This window comes from Halichondria panicea, chromosome 3, assembly GCF_963675165.1.
Source record: "Halichondria panicea chromosome 3, odHalPani1.1, whole genome shotgun sequence".
Classification (NCBI taxonomy): Eukaryota; Metazoa; Porifera; class Demospongiae; order Suberitida; family Halichondriidae; genus Halichondria; species Halichondria panicea.
The window spans coordinates 2829289-2852456 of NC_087379.1; the positions used below are offsets into that span (position 1 = coordinate 2829289).

The window sequence follows — 23168 nt, forward strand, 5'->3', positions numbered from 1 at the left end:
CAAACACAACAAGACACTTCTACTTCAAAAGATTGGTCAAACTCTGGAACATAGATCTCTCTCACTCGATTTATCGAGAATCAACTCTACAAACATTTTTCTGGGACAGTTTTCTAGAACGCTTTGACCAATCAATCATCTGCACTTATCACCTAGTTTGTCCCTGTTGCTCTGTATAACTGTATAATTATGTATAATAGTATATTCAGGTGTTCCTTCTAGTGTCAGTATGATCTTAATTTATGACCCATCACAATTATTTTTCACCCTGTCCAAATTAATGTAAAGTCATACTTATTATTATACACTGCAAGTTTATAGCTCATTTCTTCAACTACAGACTATGCTATTCATTTTCTTGTGTCACAGGATATATAACTACATGTAGGCATTATTTCGAACTTTGCGATGGGTGATCAATTCGCAACAATAAAATCCGCAAAACTTAAATTATTACTAGTATTTACACACGATCTTTGCCAGAACGCAATAGTTAGATGCAAAGGGTCAAATTTTCTGCTGATTTGGCTCATTCGCAAATAAAGGTTTTTCACATGCAAAATATTCTAGTAATACGGTATACTGTGGAGTACTGTGATCGTTTGTAGTCTTTTAGCTAGCTAGGAGAGCAAATTTTGGTGTTATGCTTCCATATATTCTCTTCTTTCTCTGTAGCTACACTCACAATTCCTCCGTGAAACTTGATGATAAATTATGACGCGAGGCCACACTTCCTCCAGGTAAATGTGGGCGTTACATCCGGTCGTGCTGCAGGAATGCAATACGGGGGGTAACTTATTAGCAAAAGGTCAACCTATGTCGTACCTCCTCTGATTGTGACACTCCCTTCATGCATGTATGACTCATTCACTAGCCCTGGGTCATATTTAAGGCATCATTTTTATGAAAGATATATCAGTTTCCATGATCAAAAGTTATTGATGCACATTTAGCAGTTTCATAGCCGTTGTTCCTAGCCTTCACAAGTATTTGTGATTGTCATGCTATAATTATATACTTGACGTACCGGCTCTCCCCTGTCGCTATCATGTTTCGATATTTTGTGCTTTGAGTTTCCCTTACAATAGCCAATTCTTGCTACATTGCGACTTTATTACACTAAAACTTACATAGGCCTTAACGCGGGTGACTATAGTATTTGCTTCTACACCTGAGTCAAGATCTGCATCAGTGGGTGGATTATGCTAGCATATGACTCAGTACCGAGTTAGTGTTTTATCTCAATGTGCTTAGAGGTAGATTACATATTGAAGGTCTATAATATGGCCTCTATAATTTATATTGCGCTCGTGGTTTACACTGAGGGAAAATGTCTTGAGTATAATACCAAGGCCTAACTAACAGTTCAGACTCCCACATAATTATAACACTCAGAGTATTTGCATGCCAACACAAGTCAGTAAATTAAACATGTAGATCTAGGTATAATTTCATAGCGTCTTTTTTGAACTGGGCATGCTCAAAGACTATTTACATTCAATGTAATGTTGAAAAAAATTGCATAAAAATCTCCACAATAACTTTTGAGGTCAATAATCAGTTCAATACGTCTATATATAACATATTTCAGTCTCGTTTGTCTAGTTCGACAGGAGAACGGCAGAGTCCAATTTCCTGTTAAAAGCTGCTGATTTCCCATAATTCATAGTATAACATATATACAAAGCAATGTATATAACCCATGAAAAAACTGAAAAATAGCACAAGTTACGCCTACCTTATCTTCGTTTCTTATGGCCAATTTTCGCAGCTATCATTAGAACTGCTATTATCATTAGAACTGCTACCACTCCAACCACACCAGCAATCACCTCAATTGAGTCTGACAAAAAAACAGCCAAAATAGATTAGCAGCTCAAGCACACACACATTGATTGAAATCACCTTGAGAACAGTCGCACTGAGCCTCACCATGCAGCTGGCTCAAAGGTCCCATTGACACAACGAGTGTTGTTATCTCCGACAAGCATATGGCAATCAGGGTTACAGTGAATATCCAGCTGTGTGTTGTGAGGGACCAACACACCTTGTGACACTTCACCCATAGTTGAGTTTAGCCATATACTCCAGAGGCATTTATAAAACTTGTGTTGCACTCCGAAAGTATTAGTTGCTGTTAATCACTTGCACTAATTTCCACTCCTTCATCATTAAAGACCACAACAGAAAAACAATTCGAAATGCTTTTTGTATGAATACAATGTCTTGTAGTTTGCCTGTAGGGTATAATTGTTTGTGAAGCATTCTCCTCACAAAAGCCCCTGGAGAATCGGAGTTGAACTTGAAAGGAAGCTGCGCTCTCAGTGCAGAAGCTGTTGATCGAGACTTGTACGCACTGCTCCTTAGTTAAAACTTGTCTTAGGTCAATGCCAGCAATCAATTCATCCATCTGCAGTATTATATGCGAGGAAAATTTAAATATGTCACTGACAGTATTCACAGTAACCATTTCACAAACATAAAACAGCCGCCATGCATGAATGCACAAAGATTGCATGAGATTGTGTGTTGTACCTGAAAATGGAAAGGATTCACTACTGGAAATTGTTTCAGCTGCTGTTTCTGCTACTACCCAGATGGTTTTGGTATTTTCTGTAAAATTAGCAGCTTGGAGAAATGAGGAGTTGAAAGAGTAATTCCTAACTTGTGCACCAGAAAGAAACAGTCTTCGAGTGGTTTGGTTATCTGATATTATGAGCGTGAAACCTTGGATTTTTAGGAACATACTGGGGTGGATATCTTGGGGAGGAATGTACTGCATATAATTATGTGTATGCATAATTATAGAGCCATGTGTTATGCATGGTATACTGATTTGCCTATAAGGGTCAAAACATAAGTTGCATTGTAAAAAAGTACATACTATAAGCGATAGAATGTTAGAGGCTATCAATAGTGCTGCATATCAACCATACACCTGTGTCTATCGCGTGCAAGGAATCTACAGCTGCTTACATTCCACTCCAGGTGAATTGTACGAGGCTCCACTTCCTCTGTGCAAAGTATGGAGACTCTGACGTTAGTAGGACGTGTATCTGCAATTAATTACATGTGCATAATAACAAAGCAAACAGAATTCAATGAATAATTCACCATTAATAATGCTGATGTTTGTGAGGGGAGGGCTCTCCAGTCCACAATCCTCTGTCACTGTCCTGACCTCAGAGACACAAGTCTGTCCATTAGCTAGCCATCCAATGCATGAAGCAGTGAAGGTCGTATTGCTGACTAATTCTGAGTGTGGGCAGGTGCCACAACCTTGAGAGAAATACAGCATACAGGTAGCCTCGTATTCCACCAATCACTAGGTTTGCCAGAGGAGTCCAGTCCAATCGAAGATTTCTGTTCATTGGGAAAGTCAGATTGGCTTGGGCTGGTGGGTCAGGCCGAACTGCATAAATCGATTAATTGTGTGTACATTTCAAATCACATTTTAAATACCTCCTACTCTGATGAAAAATTGTTGATTAGGTTCTGCCTCATGCAGTTAGGTGTTTTTGGCATAAAATCGTACCACCGTTCATACTGCTGTTAGCAGTGAAGGAGAGAACAGATAAGTAGCCATTCCTATTGCAGGTGATGTTTGCAAAGTAAGGTCCACATGTTGCGTCATTTTGTCCCTCTGCAGAGCACGTTTGTCCCAATGCAAATACAATGAGATTGGTTTGTCCAGTGTTGATCCCCGAGCAGAGTTTTTGCCTGTCCATTCCATTGAGCCTCTCTGGAGAGGTGCTTGGCAATCACAGGAAATAGGCTCTCCTTCAGCCAGGCAGCTCTCATTCAATGCATTAACTGTACATGCAACAAAGATATATATAGTTCTAGAATATAGTCATAGCATACATTTAACCAACTGCATGACACAACTGACCTCTTTATGCATCAAAGAGTTATATCTAGTCGTATCCGGCATACATACATTCAACCAACTGCACTGATGACAACTGACCTTTTAGCTTTCTGCTACAGCTTGCAAAATGGGTGAGAATCAGTAGCATTCCCAGGGAGAGGAAGATTTGGAGTCCTATAACTGAAATACAAGGTATATATATAGGTACAGAGCAATCATTTGGATTTTGATAATAGAACTGGCTACCTATTAAACAGATAATCAGTTTAGACTATAATTATGGTTCAGAAAATACACATAGGCTGACTCTAGTAGTACTGAATTTCAACTGCAAGCTATAAGACTTACCTTCTCTCTGGAGAAACTTGGATTCGATGTCATAACAGTTTTGATCAGGCTGTGACCTCGAGTCAAACCCTATGTTGTCATACCATCCTCTGCAGGAATTTCAACTGGGGAAGTCAAAATGCCACAAAACTGGAGGTATATACATAGATCTACCACAAATATACATTCTCAAGCAAGCTACTGAAGGAAAATCATGTGTTTTCCACCATTGAGGAGACAAGTTAACATTGTAAGTTTCCAGCAAAGCAAATCAGTCATTCTGTTTATTCTCTTCGCACTGGTGATTCGAGCTTACAGTCAATTTGGACTGCTCAGCCATGCTCCAGGAGAGTGTGTGCTTGCAGGAGACATAGTAAATCTTTCATGCATTGTTAATGACACGGGAGATCAGGGAATAACTTCATGGACTGGAAACTACTCGATATTTGACTGCCCGGATGAGGATTCTATTGCAGATAGGAGAGTATACCTCTTTCATATTCATTTCAACAACTCACGTGTAGTGGATAAACCGACTTTTTGCAATGACAGAGTATTTGGAAAAATCATCAGCCACAATGGCACTCATTATGTGTCTGTACTCACAGTTATAACTACTCCTGCTATGAACGGAGGACTTATTTATTGCCATGACTTGTTCACGCCGGATGCATTTTCTGGAGAAGTGAAACTTAAGGTTGGAGGTGAGTGCACTAATTATGCCGATTTAAAGCTAGTATACTGATAATAAAAAGACACATGCACTATAGTTGTATAGGCTAACTTGCATTATGTGTAAACTCTTCTCAGCAAAGCAAAGTACGAAGCTATATAGGTTACTATAAAATAGTACGGAGCAAATTCATTTTCAACAATGCATACTCTTCCGTTTTAATACATGTACACCCGCAGTTCATCCCAACCCACCCCCTTCATTCAACGTTACCTTCCTCGAAAGTGACCAAGGCACGGGATTCAGAATAGTGTGGAGGGAGCCAAACAATACTGTGGGGGGTATAGGAAGTTATATAACGGAGGTGAACGACAGCGAGTGTGGTGTCTGCAGCAATATAGGAAATGTGACAGGAAATGAACTATCCTGCTACAACTGGACAGCCAGTGGGCAGGTGTGCAATGTACTTGTATGGAGTGTTTCGGCAGATTGTGGATTTGAGAGTGAGGAGCCGGCAATCTTTAAGATTCACCTACAGAGTAGGTTTCCTATAATTATAAGCAATTATAACTCATCACAATGTGTATAGATTTCATTTTTCGTAGAAGGTTAACACAATCATGCATGCATGATAAATACATGCACATTCTGCACTGTTTATATAATTATAATTATACACACGCATTCAGCTCCTGATGCTCCTATTTTCAAGATTGTTTCACCAATGTATTCAGCAGAACTGCAGACCATTACAGTGAGTCTGGAACCAGCAGAGGTGAGTACAAAAAACGATCATGCTGTACAATAGCTTAAATTACTGAACTATATATAATTATAGCTTAATGATTATTGTATATAATTATATAGGGACTCCGTGATGAGTATGGGCTGCCAGTGACATATTGGGTGCACATTGAAGACGTTGTGTCTGGTAGTACCTGTGCTAAACTAGCTCAGTCATGTGCTCCAGATCATTGTGAAGTGACTATTGATCTAGAAGGGAACTGCCAGTTTGATGGTGCTAATGAGAGTGGCCACTTTTCCGTTAGTGCATTAGCTAGCACCATTATTGGGAAATCTTTGACTACTTATCCTAACGAAATTGGTGAGTTATTGAAATTTGATGTCTATAATTAGCCATATCTGGAGTGCACTCCGGCGGTCATAGCCAGGACATTGCCGACAGTTTATCTTATCTAAAAGTACCTAATGATTTCTGGTTACTTCCAAACTTATATATATAAAATTATGATTCACCCGCTTATCATTCTACTGCTAACGACCTTTCATTTTCGATGCATGCCCATAATTACTAGATTCTGTGAATAATCTTGTGGAACTGAATGTTTTAATGGAACAAGACTATACTCTGATGATAGCTGAGTTTGTAGATGCCTTCACAAAACTTTCACTTCAATATGGAGATACATGTGATACTCTCGTGTTTGAAAAACAGACCTTCACAGAACCAAAAGACTTCACCAATTGCATGGCACTGTACAACATTCAGCTCTCCGACTGCTTTATTGCAACACTGTCAGCTGACAATGGATCACTTGCCATCAACATTAGGGGACATTTTCATGGTAGGAAATGCTTGCATGTGTTTTTGTTACCCACATCCCTTCTCAATAAATATATCTGTCTGTATAATCATCATTTCACATGATAAGTTACTGAACCTCTGTTTGCTTTGTGGCTATCCTTTCACAGACTATGTAAAGACTAGTGACCACAGAATCCTTATCAGTGTCGGAGTCACGTTGATGCTGTCAGTGACCTTTAATCTTGTGCTGATTATTTGTGTAGTGAAATTTCTAAGGAGAGCAAAGCAGGAAATCCCTACCACCGAGCCCACTGAACCTGCAAATCACAGAGTGCTCAATCCAGTTTACGAGGAAATTGATGAATTAAATTTTGTTGATGCTGGTAATGCTACTTTAACGTTTGAGCCAGACACAATTCGAAATGATTGCTACCAGATCAAGCCGGATCCTAAGACAAAAAGAAATGGCTGCTATCATCATGTGCTAGATCCCTCGACAACAGGAAGTGCTTGTTACCAACCTTCTACGACTTCTCACCATGCAATAGACATTCAGTAATTGAATGAAAACTGAGGTTGCAAGTTTAGCAGAACTAACTAACTCATTATAGTTATTGATTATTGTATATAGCTGCACAATATTTATATTGTTGAAATTTAGCTGGAGTGCAGTATACCTATATAGGCCTTGGCTTGGTAGATTAATGGCCACATGCATTTACTGTGTTACATGCACATTGCTGCATTTTATAAGAGAACCATTCCTCTTCTGTTGCAAATTATTGAAACCTCTTAGCCTGAGCTCAATGCAGTTTTCAGTTTGCTAGCTGCTTTAGAGTTTGCTCCAAGCTAAGACTGTAACGTGTTGCATGCGCAAGACCACAGGACCCACTATATAGGTCGAGGGTAGGGGTTGGTAGATTATCTCGAGATATTACCTATTATGCGATTCTTTTATGCTCAAGTTAACAGCCTATTATTCTTTTCAAATCGCCTATTATTCACATTATTCCTCCAAAGTACAACATAGACATACATAGTCCAACATAGTCCTCGCACAAGTAACATCAAACTATAAATAATGGCCACAGGATTCGCTAAATAGAATGCTAAGGAGATAATCAACCACCATGCAGTCTATACTTCCATCAGGCCTACAAATGTTTTTACTATGATTCGTACTGACCTGTACGAAGTCTTCCAAACCTGCCTATTATTCTCATAATTGTATAAAGGTGCCTATTATGCAAGCATAATTTTCACACACAAAAATGTGCCTATTATGCTCAAAATTATGCCAGCATAATCTACCAACTCCTAGTCGAGGGGCTGAATGCAGCTGTGACAACGTCCTTACCGAGTAAACCGAACTATCCAACTGTCACACTTGCAATTGGGATTGCGAATCATCATCGCGTCTAATTCAATGTGCTTTGATTGTCAATATACTGGTGGCACAAAACACAGATTGCACCCCTTTTTTCAATACAGAAACCATGCAATTGGGTGCATATCATCAGGATCAAAATTAATTTTGTTGACCCCATACATTATTCCATTTCCATCGAAGCATAATTACTTGTAACCTCTCCTCTCAGCTGACTTGTAATGCCATTACCCGACAACAAATAAGTGATTTGTGACACTAACATCGTATTGAATTTGATCACAGGTGAGATGACTATCACACGCTAACCATTCTGGTAAACTGAACGTCCCTCTCAAGGGCATGGTTTATGAGACAGATATTTAATGGTTTAGCTATTCTTTTTACATTGAATTAAGGAAAAAACATTTTAATTGACCACATGCATGCATGTACATTTAAGTGGTGCCAAATGTTTTGTAGTGAAATCTACTATAGGTATCTGTTACAACAGTAACTGTTTTTATGAACAGAAAATAGCTGTATTTCGATATGCTAGAGTATAGCCAATTAGCGTTAAATCTAATTAATTGCAATGGTGAAAATGGTGTCTCGTAATACCCAAACCAAAGAAAGCTGGCATTAACTGCGAACAAAGCACTTTCTCTAGAATTTTTTTGTTACATGCAAAGCCTATTGACCATAGTAGTTAGTGAACAGGCCTATAGCTCCCTCCAGATTACTGCAGGGTGGGTCACAAGGTCAGGAACATTATATGTCTCATAATAATACCTCCTTGTCGCTATACATCTATGACAAAGTCCCAGACTTTAGCCGTTGGTCTTTTTCTATAACCACTATAGTCTAACAACTGTTTACTAATCACCACATTGAGGGTTTGCACTTTAGTGCTCTAGTTTTATATTTTGCTTCGTTGTTGAATAAAAGCGAGCAAAAACTATAAGAAACTAAGAAAGCTTGAACCTTACGTTGGCCTAGATGTATACACCTAGATGTACACGCAGCTTTGGCTCACACACTAAACCCCAAATTAACGCTGAGGGTTTGCACCTCATGCAGTGCTCTATAGTTTAAACAGTTGTAAACCAGTGACCACAATCATCAGACAGACTAGCTAGCTATAGCTTCGCCAGAAGTACATGTCATGCAGTTTAGAAACGTAACATGCATGTAGTTATTATGCGCATACCTGTAATCTGAAAAGGGTACACTTACAAGTCCAAAAAGTACATGTATACCAACCATATCTTTTAATGCCCCTCTAAAATCTGTATACAAATAATTACAGGCCAGTAATATTGCCTAAGCAAGCACATATAATAAATTATTCTTACTAAAGAACTATGACAACCATAATTATACACACTTTTATGAATGAAGCAATTTAAGCTGCTCAATTCTACTCACCATGGTGAGTAGAATTGTTATGCATGCATGCATGCATAATAATTATCTCCAGAGAGATAGCCGTACTAGCTGAACAACGCCCTCTCCATGACTGCTATACTCACTCTCGCAGCCATGTATACCCTCTTTCGTACGAGTACTGTGTGTGGGGTCTGGGGAGGGGGCTAGGACAAAGTCGGAAAGGACGTGTGTGGGAGGATTCATATTGTCAGAAAACCACCAAAGCACGCGGAAATACAGAATGTACTAAGTACGTCGGTCATACAGAATTTAACGTAGTGGCAGCATATAATTATACACACGTACATGCACTTTACATTAGGAATTGGCATACTGCAAGTGTATGCATGCATGGGCGGATAAATTTGGCGATTTGGCGAATCAAGGTGGAGCTAGTTTGCCAAAATTAAAACAAGTTTTAGTTTGATACTCAGTCCCGGGTATACAGTATAATTAAATAGCCTCATTTGCCAAATTTACCCTGTATATACGGTATATATAGTTTGTACATGACTTTTGTACCAATAATTATTAGTAATCAACAGGCATAAATCAGTGCACATGCATGCCCAGAGCATCATTAAAAAGTAAAACATCATATGTATACGTGTACATTACTTGAGTACAAAACTTTTTATCCTGTATCCACAAAACTCAAACATAGATTCTGGGCTAGGTGGTGGTGCTGTTTCACTGGTATCATAGTTGGGTGATGAATATCCAGCCAAAAGCAATGCTCGACACATTTCATTCTTGACGATTGAGTAGAGTCCTTTTCCCCGATACTCAGGTGCAGTGTACCCAAACCCCATTTGCCCATCTGGAAATTGCACCATGAATGAAATTGGGATGGTAGGAAACTCCATTGTAAAGAGCCCAATACTTTCATAGTGCTCGATACTGTACTTAATGTAGTGTTCTCTGTGTGGCATATCATGATAGTAGGGCCAGCTATCGCTTACAATCTTGAAATGATGTGGCTGAAGTTTTCCGATGAAATAGCTTTCTGGGCATTCTCTGAAACAAAGTCATAAATTCAGCATGATTGTCTTTATTAGACGAATGCACTTACATTTTAGGAGGTTCTTCGCTTCGAGTGAAGTGGTAAGGTGTTCCAACATATACGCAGCTCAGAGTATTGAACTCTTTTACTTTTACTGCTGCATCACAATCTATGTTTCTCAGAAAGTAGTCTGCATGCTCACTTTCTATTCCTGAAAACATTAGGCAGTCTGGTAGTTAAAGTATAGTAATGTATTTGCATGGAAAAGGGTGGCCGGTCAGCACAGTCTTAATAAAACTAGGCCAGGGGAAGCAAATTGGGCAAAAGAAAATGTACGGCAGCATATGCATGCACTGAAAACTAGGGGGGTTCAGGGGCATGCTCCCCGGGAAAATGTGGACATTTTAGGGCCTTAGATCAATGCCTATTAAAGAAACTGCCAGATCCTGGGGGGAGGGGGCGAATTACTCCTCTTACTCCCCCTCAATGAAGCCCTGGTCTATTTAAGGTTACGGTGAACTGTTTGCTCATGAATAGAATATTCATGGAAAACTATAAAAGCCATGATAGAAACATACATGATGGTGTATCATTCTGTACGAGCATCTTCCTGCAGTGGAAGCTCTGAGCGATCAAGTTACACAAACTAGTAAACTAAACACATTTTAAACTTCCAAAAACATTAGCTCTGTGTTCTTGCTCTTATACGATGCTTCTTACCAGGGGGGCTTGAAGTGTTTTTTTCTTTCCAGGCCAATAAACTCTCACAAAATAATAATAATTTATGTAGACCTAACTCTACTTAAAATGGCCATCAAAGCCAAGGAAAATAGCCTCTTGTGAACCTTCAGTGGCCTTTTTTCAAAACAATATCTTCGAAGCTATCTAGTATCTAGTGTCTATTCGAGCCATGAATCGGCTACTACGTTTCAGCTGGACTTCCAACTCATTCTAGCTGCTCACGATCAGCTCATGAATAATTAATGAGTACTGTAACCTTAAATTAGCACCAGAGGAGGTACGACAACATCACGTGCGCGGACAATCGAATGTCAATCAACAGCAACAAAAAAGTAGTATGGGTGTGGTCTGCATGATTAACGGCCTCTCCCATCATTAGCATCTTTGCTGCATGTTAATTGACATTCCATTGCCCACACACGTGATGTTATCGTACCTCCTATGAATTAGGGGCTATTATATGACTCTGACTATAGTAACATAGAGGGAGGGGGATTAGAAACGGAGCACGTGCGCACAATCACTTCGATCTGTGTTATGCATGCAAGTCTGTTGATCTGTGTTTCGCCTCTTGAAAGTGATAACTATAGGAGCCTCCAGAACACCCTATCCCACAATATCTGCCAACTACTCTATGTTGTAACTATGGCACAGAATCAAAGCTAGGTACTGTGCTGCTAAAAAGGTTATGACTTGCCTTTTATGTACTGTCTGTTCCCCCAGGCAATCAGCTTTCCTTCAGTCAGAACTGAGACCAGAGCCTTGCTGGATGTGGTGTAGGCACTAATGTCTGCTACCTGGCCATGATCGAAGAGAAATGTATGTATAAGCTGAGATGTACTGGGTATATGCGAAAAGACTGTTAGAAAGGTTTTCGCAGAACAGCAATATTAAATTCATGGTATATAAACGTTCACGGTACATGCATGCTTATAACCATCAAAACCACGAACATTTATATCCTTGAAATATACCCGCTATATACGGTATTCTTTACCATAATACATGTATACAGTCAGTGGAACCTCCGATAAAGCTATAGGACCGTCGTAGAAATAGAAAGAAGGAAATCTGCTAGTATACTTCCATCCTTAAAATCTCTACAAAAATTGTTGGCAAGAGTATTTCAACAAGCACTATAGACTAAGTGGTATACAGTACGTATCTTCGACTTTGGTCTATAGAGAGAGCGAGTGAATAGAATTTCACACAACAATTTGAACATGCATGCATGTAGGGTACAGTACACAGAGACGCGTAGGGCATATTTACAAAATAACTAAAAAAACTATCGAGGGAGGCTCTGCTTCAGGAGAAACTCTACACAGATAATTATAATAAACACAAACTATACATGGTAATATCGTAGCTGGCAAAATATTTGTGGTTGAAGCTCTGACCACAAATGAAGCGACCTTGCCTACGTACCTACAGTGCTAGTGCAAGTAGCAACCACAAAGATATTCTCCACAAAGTGACTAAATATTGCTCAACCACAAATGTTTCCCACTGAAAATTACCTGCTATACGGTATAGCCACAGTAATTATGCCTCGGTGCACATGCGCACGCGAGGTATACAGTTGTGTTCGTGTGTCTGTGTAGACTGCTACAGCTGCTTTAGGATCGATAAAGTGCAAGTAAGAGTTTCTAGTCATGTTTTCTTGGATTTTTGATTCAAAATAATGCTTGGTTCTCGAGTTTTGCTTACTTGGAATGCCATTGCAGCCTTTTCAGAAGAGTGCGTAGCAAAGTAGCAAAACTTGTCCATGGAGTGTTGCTACTCTACTTTGTAGTTAGCTCTGCACTTTGAACGCTAGTAGTGAGAAGAGAGCTGCAAAGCTCTACGATGCAACAGCCATTAATTTTAGACTTTGGGCATCTTTTTTAGCAACAATCATGGTCCCACTCTTTGAATTTCTCTGTGATTCTGCCCGCATGCAGCAAAATTATGTTCATCGTGATATCACGTGTGTTAGCAAAGCTTTATGTCATGTAGGTTTGGCACATCTACCGAGGCATCAGCACCTGTGGTGCTTCTAAAAACACATAACTGATAAAAATGTTATTTGGACTTTTTGTACCGTATAGCGCAAAATTCTCGAGCGCTTAACTTTTGTGAAACTTCCTCTAAAAACGTTTCGTGGAATAAATTTTCGCGGTTCTTGGTATATATGTCAATGCACGCTGCATCAGCGCAGCCATTAGCTATGTTCGTTAACCCATTTTTGTGGAGGATTACTAACCCTCAAAAACAGCGAAAATTACAATGTATACGGTATATTTATCTGTACACTTACTATATAACTTGAAATAATAAATTTATACCTCTGATATTCTTGGCCAGATCAACTGAGCTACAACGGCAGAGAAGTCGGGCCATTTATCCAAGTATAGATTGGCTTCCAGTTTTTCACTTTGCACATTGGTGATGATATCCACTACCTAAAAGTTCATGCATGGAAACCGGCTATCATGATATCACACTCAGTTAGCTTACTCTAGCTGACTTTGGTAGGCCTAGCAATAGCTGTCTCTTGAGCTTAGCTAGGTCAGACTCCTTTACCTTCAATACAGGCATGACACATTTTATTAGACTCACCAGCCAGCCCTTCCTCGGGGTAAGGGACTTTGCCTATCTGAGAGTTGTGCCGGTGGAATTTTAATGAGTTGCATGACATCATGTATGACATCATCATGTGGTTTGTAATGTCTGACATGCGTGGGTTGCAAATTAATAGCTACACAATTACAAATAAGCTCCCCTTGCTTAGTTTGTGGCAGAGAAACCAAGAAACCATGAGAACTGGTGGTAGAAGGCTACTGTAAAGCCCTTTCCATCCCCACATACTTTCAGACTGGAAAGATTTTCTCCAATGTAAGACAATTAAGTGGTGCAAATCATCTACATACTAAAGTCACTGGAGGATTTGTCTCAATTGCAGCTTGATTGATAAGCTCTGCTTGGTCGCTTAATCTTGCACTAGCACAGTCTTGCCCATCCCCATTATTTTATTATTATCATGCATTCTATACCACAAAGAAACTAACTAAGCGATACTGTGGGCGTAAGAATGTCACATGACATTGATACTGCACTCTGATTGGTCATTACCAGATTCAGGTAACGGCACACAACTCTCAGATAGGCAATCCACCAGTCCCTTACCCCGAGGAAGGGCTGGCTGGCGAGTCTAACATTTTATAATTATTAGAACACCTTATGTTATGTAATATTTACTACTACTACCTTAATTAATTAACCATGATTTAATGTTTATGTTGATATCATACTCTTTCTCATTGTTAACGCTCCACTTCCTCCCTTTGTTGTTGTGTGAGCCTTTGGGGCCCTGCTCCACGTATTTAAGGATTTTGTTATTGTACTTTTTTGCCTCACTTCACTTTACTTTACTTGTATTGTTAGTTGATGTTTCAAAGAATTTGGTTAAGCTACACTGTCAAGTCAATTTGTCTGTAACTAGTTGTTGTTGCCTACAGCTAGGAGCCTGTCTCTAGCTAATTTTTCTAGCCTGTCTAGAATCCCTCTACACCAAGATAAGAGCTCAACACACAAGGGACTTTTGAGCTACAGCCAGAGGAGGTAGGACACCCATCGCGTGCATCTCAGCAATTAACAATCCACGTTTAACTGCAAAGATTTACATTTTTTGCATGAAAAGTGAGAATCTTCAAGCAGCCAAAACAGCAGCGATCCCATGGTCATTTTCTCTAAAATTTAGCTATCATGTAGAAAGGATGGTACTAACTTATGGATCAGCGATCCCAGTGGGCTCTCGGCTCAATAGCTTGAAACTCGCTCAAAGCTAGTGGTTTTCACTGTACATAAGCTACTATGGAGAGCAGTCTAGGGAGGTTAACTCAGGTTAGTTGCCAATTTCCATAACAGTTTACAATGTTCGAGATTACTAGAAAGCGATGTGAGCTTGCTAGACACAGGCACCATAGCTACATTGAAATCTAAGGAAAGGTTAAAGGTCAAGAGCCTATAACGTAAACATTGTATGCCACACATTCCATGGTCATGTGACGTATGACACATGTCCTGCCACCTCTGAGCTACAGCCTATCCAATCTGATTCAAAGGAGGGAGGAACCACTTGACCTTATTAATTATATAAGGCCACTCCAAGTGATACTCTGGTTTCTGGTCCACCGCCCGCATCAGATTTTATTCTTGGATTTCTATCTCATTATTGGATTTCTATCACAGTCATTATTTCTACTACGCATGCGCAGAATGGTCCATGTGGTACAAAATAGTGTGATAATGATATTCATTTGCAAAATAATGAGATTCATAAGGTGAAATTGATAATGACATAATGAGAAAAGCCGCCCGCCCGCATGCAATTAGAAAAACTTCAGGACCAGAAACCAGAGTGTCACTTGGAGTGGCCTAAGGTCACTAATTGGATTTCTAGACTGAGGCACATTTTTTGGTAAGGGCATAATTATATAATAGGCACCTTTATAACTAGAGCACTAAAGTGCAAACCTTCGGCTTGTGACATGACTATGAAGAAACCAGAGGCAATGAATGCAGTGCATGTATAGTATGTATACAGCAACTCAGAGAAAAACTAACGACGTAAAAGAGCATGAAAGTTGTTGCTACAAATGGTGCATGGTACACATGCACTGTGGTCTATGATCACAGTGAAGAAGCTGGGGTCTTAGAGAAGTATGGTCCTGGTGCTAGGGTCCGGTATATATCCAGAGTCAGCAAAGAAGCCTCCCAAGACAACAAACCAGTCACAATTCTAGCTTTCTACTTCAGTGACCCTTTTCCATTGTTCCTGGTACGGGATCACTTCAGCTGAAAATACGTAGGCCTACCTCGAATAAAGGCCGGGTGTATAATAGCGTAAAGTTCAAGCTTCTTAGGTTTTATTCAACAACGAAGCTTTAACATCAAAATCTTCCACTATTAAATTATTGTGTGAAGGCTATCCTTGCTGTAAACGGAATCCAGTTGAGTGGATTCATGTGTCACAAACAGACAAACAAACAAGATGACTACTATACCCACTAGCTGCGGCACGGCCTCGGGTAACATTTATGGGACACAATTATGAGAATAATAGTCAGGTTTTAGTAAAAACATTTGTTATCTCCTTGGTATTAGTGTTAATGGCTATTATTAACCCGTGGCGGCACCACAGGTTATAGTAGTCGGTCAGTCTAGCTCTCTGTCTATCTGTCGTTCTGTGTATTCTGAGTCTACTTACCTGGATGCGATAGCACTGTGTTTGTACCGTGGATAGCCTCAACACAACAAAATAGTAGTTTTAAATTTGGCAAATTTTTCTGTTAAACCCTATTATGCCCCAATGACTTAAAACCATTACATGTACTAGAATGAATATTTTGTTGGTTAAAAACTTTTGCAAATACCGTATTACTTTGCGGGTGAAAAACCTTTGCGAATGAGCCAAATCAGCAGATAATTTGACCCTTTGCGATCTAACTATTGGGTTCTGGCAAGGATCGTGTGTATTTACTAGTAATAATTTAGGTTTTACGGATTTTATTGTTGCGAATTGATCAACCCTCGCAAATTCACAAATGTTTGATTCTCGCAAAACATTCTAGTAATACGGTGAGCCAAATCAGCAGAAAATTTGACCCCTTGCGATCTAAATATTGCATTCTGGCAAGGATCATAATATAATAGCACTGGTTTTGTGAATTGATCAACCCTCGCAAATTTTGCATATTCACATATTTATTATGCTCGCAAAACATTCTAGTAATACGGTATGCCTCAAAATTAAGCCATAATTTACCAGGGCCTAATTCAAAGTTTGCTCATTCATGATAAATTGTTTACACAATACTTGTACCCAATCCATGGTATGTTTCGCAGAACATACGTATAAAGAATTTCGCATTTAATTTTCGGGGGCTAGTTTCAGCCTTTTTATGCATGTAATGCATGGGCTTGTAAAAAGTGTGACAATTAAAAGAGTGGCTGATCGAGTACCTTTTATAGACACGTAGTAATTTTTAACCTTCGGTAGCTACCAAGACTCCACGACGTGTATCAAAGTCTACATATTAGAATTCACCAGAGTCCAGGTAGAGCAAGCTCCTTTTGCTCCTTTTCAACCATCACCACTGCTACAAAAATACTCAAACAAAATCGGCGCTTTCAGATTTTTCTCTGTTTTTAGGGTTACTAATTTTGGCGGATTTGTAGCAAATTCATTACCACAATATTAATATGTATATACAAGTTTTAAGGTTGAATGGAAAGTTTGGAGTCAGATAAAGATGAAAAAAGGGCTAGCTTGCTTAGTATACTCTCAAAGTACATTTTCGTTTTATTATTAGCGCGGACATAATTTAGCGAATTCGGTAAAACTCGCTAAAATTAGTATCAGTTTATCATCATTAAGGTAGTTTACTTTGTAGTGTACAACATACATGGAATGAGCATCTCGATGAGTGCTTCAATGGCACACTCTCTTGTACGTGTCACTGGGTATCACACTGCGTCTTTCTCAGAGATAAGAGGCGACTTTAAGCCTGAAACCAGAACGGGTACCATACTTTAGTCACATGTACATTTGTTTGCGATTTCACTGTTTAGCTCATTTTGCTGGTATTAAATTCTTTCTCGTTATTCATAATTACTCGCGTGGTTTCATTTGCAATTTCCAATTATCTGCGAGTATACACATTACTCTTTCATTTGCAGAAATAGCAGAAATTAATACTCGCGAAAATATGCCACCTTAAGGTAGGGTAGGTTGCACTATATAGTAGGGGATTGGCAATGGAAGCGACTTTGTGTTTCCCCGCGGTTTTAATCGAATTAATTACTTCTAACGTGCATGGGAATGAACAATTCATGAACATTGTTTTGCTTTCCGTAAAAAGTCCACGAGAAGTTCTCTGCATGTATGCTAAACATATCTCATATTTTTGGCCGTTTGGGACACAGCACACTACACTTAGTTACACAGCCTTAACTATAATTATCATGAAAAATCACTCTGTGTAGTACAGTACCTCTAGCTACTTCACTACCAGGGTGTCATACAGGGAGGGGAAAGGGGGGATATCCCCCCCCTAAAATTTGCATTCAGGTACTAGTTGGGGTCCATAGCTAGCAATTTTGCATACTATCAGGGTTTGAAATAACAGTTGACCTTTTTTTAGCAAAATTTTCTTCTTATTTCCCCCTCTACGTACTTCAAAATCCTGTATGACATCCCTGACGACATATCTCTTCCAAATGATACTCACCATTAAGTGTTGGGGGGGGGGGTCATTGAGAAGCATGCATTGGACACAATAATTGTCCGAACACAGATAGCATGGGACGGCTTCAGAGCCACTACATATAGACTTCAATGTAGAAGCATCACGTGAACCACTTCCGTTGCCAATCCTTTTCTTCTATGGTTGCACACACAAACATTACTTTTATGGTACAGTCCTGGTACTACTACAGTCCTGGTACTACACACACTGTACACATAATTATAGCATTGCAAACTGTCCTTATTACAATTTTAAATTGACATACGCTGTTCCCTACAGGCATATATACAGGACGTCACACAGCGAGAAGGGGGGTATCCCCTGGCTCAACCCCCCCCCCTAAAATCATTTATTTACTATAGAGAAATTTTATTTACGACTGAGTATATAGCATAGAAGAATTCAAATTCACCTCATCCAGACCAACCAAAATAAAATTTCAGGGGGAGGTTGTACCTAGTCGACGCCACACTCCGGATGCCCTATTCCTCCCTACTTCAAATTCCCATGCCAGCCCTCCCTGGCACTCCCTGGCATGCACATTATATGGAAGGGCATACTGTTACACAAGTACAATCGCATACACTGTGGCTATCTCCTATTTTTTTGCTGTCCCAAGCTAGAACTCCACCTGTCTCTTGCCTCAGGATATAGTGCATGCAGGTAAGAATATCCCACCAACATGCATGACTGTATGTGTGTGCAGAGCAACATGGGTGTCAGTATGATAGCTAGTTCTAAAAATAGTAACAGCAAAAATTGCTGACACGTCAAACAAATAGACTCCACAACTCTCATATGCAATGAATGTCTACACAACAAATTGACCTAAACATTGGAGCATTATGAATCAGTGATCTGTCTATTATTAACTAATTGCAATAATTATCACAACACACTGAGATTAAGTTAAGTGCCCAAGCAACACTTAAAAATCGAAGCTATATAACTCTAATCAGATTGCAGTGGCCGGGGACACAAACAGTCATATAGGAAGAGTGCAGCTAGGGGGGTATTTGTAAATGTACGAGACACACTAAGGCTGCCAGATCGCCTGACAAATAAGATTGAGGACAAAATTGATGATGGACTTGGTACAGGAATAACTCAAGCGACACACAATACTCCATTCTATCTGCAATGCCTCAATGAGCAGAAGGTATGTATGTACATGTATATAGATAAACTCACAAACTGAGTGGGGGTCAACAATAACATCTTCATTTGTCCCTGTGGGACACATTAAGTTATGAAAAATGTTGCCCACTACATAAATTCAAAAAGCCGGAAACAGTGAGGCGTGAATCTATTCTTAGAGCCAGTTCTAAAAATAGTAACAATAATCTTCCATATATGGTGCACTTCCTATGAGATAAACAAAAGCAGTTTTATACAGACCTGCTGCTTTGTCACAGCACCTGAGCTGAGCTGCCCACATTGGCAATACTGGTAAAATGCTGAGAAGGGAGTTAGACACCAGGAATATCAAAATTGGAGTGCATGCAAACAAGGTTAAAAATAATAGTGTTACCTAAAAGGATTCCAGACGTGTTGTGACAGTGGGTTTGAGAAACCATTTTTCTTTGGAAGACTTTTGCCTCTTTCTGAAGTGTTTGCTTCTGAAGTGCATCAATTTAGAGTACATGCATACTTAACAGGTACTGTGTTTGAAGGAGTTGCATCTCTCCTATACCATATATAGGCCTGTGCATGAATAAATATCCAAAAATGAATGGTATTATTTAACTATAAAATTATTGAGCATTTGATTGTGTACTCACGCTCACGGAAGACGTTCCTTGTCATTGAGGAGCCATGCAGTTGGTTAGTCTCATGGATCAGCCGTTGGTAACACCAACCAGTCTTGTATCATGGAGACTGTGTAGGAGCAACGCTGTACAGTGCAGTGTAGGTGACCCACTCTGGATCTGGTACATGGTGCACGGTATGGGCAAAGGTTTGACCCTGCAGGGTGCATAGGGAACAATTGCTTGTACGGGATAACCCCATGAACTTATACACTTTACATGAGCTTTGCAAAACCAGCCCCTCCCCCAAACACGAATTTTCTAACATAGAAAGAGTCAATGCAAGCAGCAGTATGTTATAATTATAATGCACACTGGTAAATTCTGTACCTAATTGCACACATGCAGAATAATACATGGAGCTATTAACCAAAAAGCGTTTCAAGTCTTATAATTATGCTCCAGCTTCTAGCTTATATGCTCCAGCTCCTAGCTTATATGCTCCAGCTCCAGCTTCTAGACCTAGGGAAAGCTTCACCAACATCTCTACCCACTTCTCCACAATAGAATGTAGACTGAAGTGTTCTGCATGCTCATTCATTCATTGTCGATGGCCACTGCACTGCACTAGGGTTGATGTTTTTTGATACTTGCCATCAATCTTGTGTAACATCCACGTGGCCGTGGGTGCACAACCAATTTGGAATGGGTGGTCACGTGAACTAGGCCTGTTCTAAAAATAGAACTCTCCATATTAGGATTCTTGCGGTGGGGTGGTCCTATAAATAATTGATTTGGGTTAAAAATAGACCTCAAGAATTGGGTGCGCCATCTTTTTGTGGTTAGTAAAGAAGAACAGTTTAGCAAGTTAGAAATACCGTTATAGTCTACTGTTATCTCAAATTCTAGTGTCTTGTCAAGATATAGAGAAAATGCAGACGATAAAGTGTGTTGTTGTCGGTGACGGCGCTGTTGGAAAGACCTGTCTCCTGATCTCCTACACAACCAACAAATTCCCTCAAGAATATGTACCCACAGTAAGTTCTGAACCATTCTATGAGACCATTAGACTACCTACCACACGACTACCACACACAATGTACTCCCAGTAAAGTTATGTGTGTGAGTGGCTAGGAGTGACTTTGTTGTCAACATAGTCGTGCGAGTTTAGTGGTTTGTAGTGTGACCATTTCGTATTATTTAAGTGTTCTATACGTGTCATTTTCTCTTCCCAGGTGTTTGATAACTATGCTGTCACAGTCATGATCGGAGGTGAACCATACACACTAGGACTCTTCGACACAGCTGGTAAGAGTGGATTAATTCAACAAAGGTCACAAGTCAGGCTTGTATTAGCTACATAAATATAGTTACGCCTGTGTTTATCGTTTATCTTAGCTTTAGATATTGCCTTTCCCTTACTGTTCTGAAACACATTGTGGTAACCTTTGAGTCATGCCTGTCCCTAATTGGTTTTAGTGAATGGCTGTCCCCTCAAACAGTGGGCCGTGTAAATGTCAAGAAATGTTGCTAATGACGTTCTTGTGTAGTGGAAAACACCTTACCATAATGTGTTTCATAAATCTATACCTTACTAATCTTATGGTTTTGCTTTTGATTGATAGCCTGTTATGCACAGATACATCTGGTTGCTGGGGTAGGATGGCTAGCATGTTTTTGTCATGGTAACCTAGCAGTGTGCCCACATCTTTGAAGCGATGTTGTGCTTTAGAAACTGTTGTGTGTACACTTGTGGGTTATACTGTGCACCTGTGGTATGTTAGCTTCCGAGGAGTACTTCATACATCCAGTGTAGTCACAAATTGAGATAATAAACGTTGGTTAGTTTGAGGTGCATTCCACAGTGTTACATTTAAACCATACTGTACGGATTTTGCTGTTAAATAGTTTCATTCTTGTGAATCAATGTGTTCTTTTATGGAGTGCACTAACTGGCAGCCATATTTTGATATGATGTAACACATCAAGCGTTTCATGTGTCCCATATAAGTATTGAGCATTGTGTGCATATTGTGTGTCACACAGATCACTTGCATAGGCTTTGTCCAAACTACTGGTAAATGGCTCTTTTCTGGCCCTTTTCAATACTGAAGTTTGGTTTGATTGCTCAACTTTTATGTGCATATGTTATTTCTACAGGTCAAGAAGATTATGACAGACTCCGGCCCCTGTCCTACCCCCAGACAGATGTATTTCTTGTGTGTTTCTCTGTCATTGCACCAGCCTCATTCGAGAACGTCAAAGAGAAGGTGAGCATTAGTACAGTATGTCGTGTCTACGATTCGATTCCTTCTCATAATTATCACGTACACATGTATGGCAAATCTAGTGTTGTCATGAACATTTGTGATAGTCTTTTTGTCTCTTTCCTTTGCAGTGGGTACCAGAGATCACGCACCACTGTCCCAAGACACCCTTCCTGTTAGTGGGCACACAGATCGATCTGCGAGACGATGCCGCCACTCTAGAGAAGCTCTCCAAGGTTAAGCAAAGGCCTATCACTGTCGATAATGGGGAGAAGCTCCAACGTGAACTGAGGGCTGTCAAGTATGTCGAATGTTCTGCTTTGACACAAAAGGGGTTAAAAAACGTGTTTGACGAGGCTATCCTGGCCGCCCTAGAGCCCCCAGAGCAGCCCAAGAAGAGGAGATGTGCTATCTTGTAAGAAACTGTTTTTAGCGTTTGTGTTTACAAAATGCTGTAACGAACTTAATTAGAGAATATTGTTCTGTATTTGCTTGTTTTATTACAGGACATAATTATTATCATGTTCTTCACCAATTGGTTACATTTCGTCTAAGGTTATGCATAGCACATTTATTACCGATTTATTAGCAAGTTACATCATCAACATGTAGTTTGTAGTTGTGTGTATGTTCATTTTGTTTGTCTGTGAATTTGCTCAGAACTTGTGGTCATCTTTTCTTTACTAGACGATATTGTTTGTGTCCTAAAAAAAAACTTCACTGTTGTATTTATTAACACATTAATTTTGACAACTCATCAAATGATAACTGCATGCTAAATTGTGGATTAAAAAATGTGTAATGCTGTCATGTGCACAGGCATGATAATGGTAATAATTATCGGGAGAAAAACTAGTGTAATGCGTTAATCAAAATCTATGCTTTCATGTTAACTGTACTTATAGC

At 39.6% G+C, this 23168-nt stretch overlaps 3 protein-coding genes and 1 long non-coding RNA gene across 5 annotated transcripts; 2 read left to right on the plus strand and 2 right to left on the minus strand.

The window, feature by feature from the left end:
- Positions 1-4328: 4328 nt before the first annotated feature.
- LOC135332995 (uncharacterized) lies at positions 4329-7190 on the plus strand. The gene is made up of 6 exons (XM_064527939.1): positions 4329-4902; positions 5111-5410; positions 5561-5646; positions 5739-5976; positions 6188-6457; positions 6585-7190. Exons 1-6 carry the CDS (start codon positions 4413-4415, stop codon positions 6974-6976), a joined length of 1776 nt encoding a protein of 591 aa, XP_064384009.1. The 5' UTR covers positions 4329-4412; the 3' UTR covers positions 6977-7190.
- A 2534-nt stretch (positions 7191-9724) lies between these two features.
- Positions 9725-14101, minus strand: LOC135332997 (glycine N-acyltransferase-like). Of its 2 annotated transcripts, XM_064527942.1 has the most exons (6): positions 13455-14101; positions 13283-13399; positions 11653-11752; positions 10284-10425; positions 10174-10228; positions 9725-10031 (listed from the first exon to the last, which is right to left on the minus strand). In XM_064527942.1, the coding sequence occupies exons 1-6, from the start codon at positions 13533-13535 to the stop codon at positions 9846-9848; spliced, it is 681 nt and encodes a 226-aa protein (XP_064384012.1). In that variant the 5' UTR covers positions 13536-14101; the 3' UTR covers positions 9725-9845. The 2 variants fall into 2 exon arrangements, with proteins under 2 accessions (XP_064384012.1, XP_064384011.1); XM_064527941.1 differs by having other exon boundaries at positions 9725-10228; positions 13455-14098.
- Positions 14102-16484: 2383 nt separating this feature from the next.
- Positions 16485-20684, minus strand: LOC135332999 (uncharacterized). The gene is made up of 4 exons (XR_010393720.1): positions 20550-20684; positions 20029-20212; positions 19779-19951; positions 16485-17506 (listed from the first exon to the last, which is right to left on the minus strand). It is a non-coding gene; the product is annotated as an uncharacterized LOC135332999 (long non-coding RNA).
- Positions 20685-20798: 114 nt separating this feature from the next.
- On the plus strand, positions 20799-23015 carry LOC135333008 (cell division control protein 42 homolog). The gene is made up of 4 exons (XM_064527950.1): positions 20799-21032; positions 21231-21303; positions 22156-22265; positions 22394-23015. The coding sequence occupies exons 1-4, from the start codon at positions 20928-20930 to the stop codon at positions 22679-22681; spliced, it is 576 nt and encodes a 191-aa protein (XP_064384020.1). The 5' UTR covers positions 20799-20927; the 3' UTR covers positions 22682-23015.
- The last annotated feature ends 153 nt before the right edge of the window (positions 23016-23168 follow it).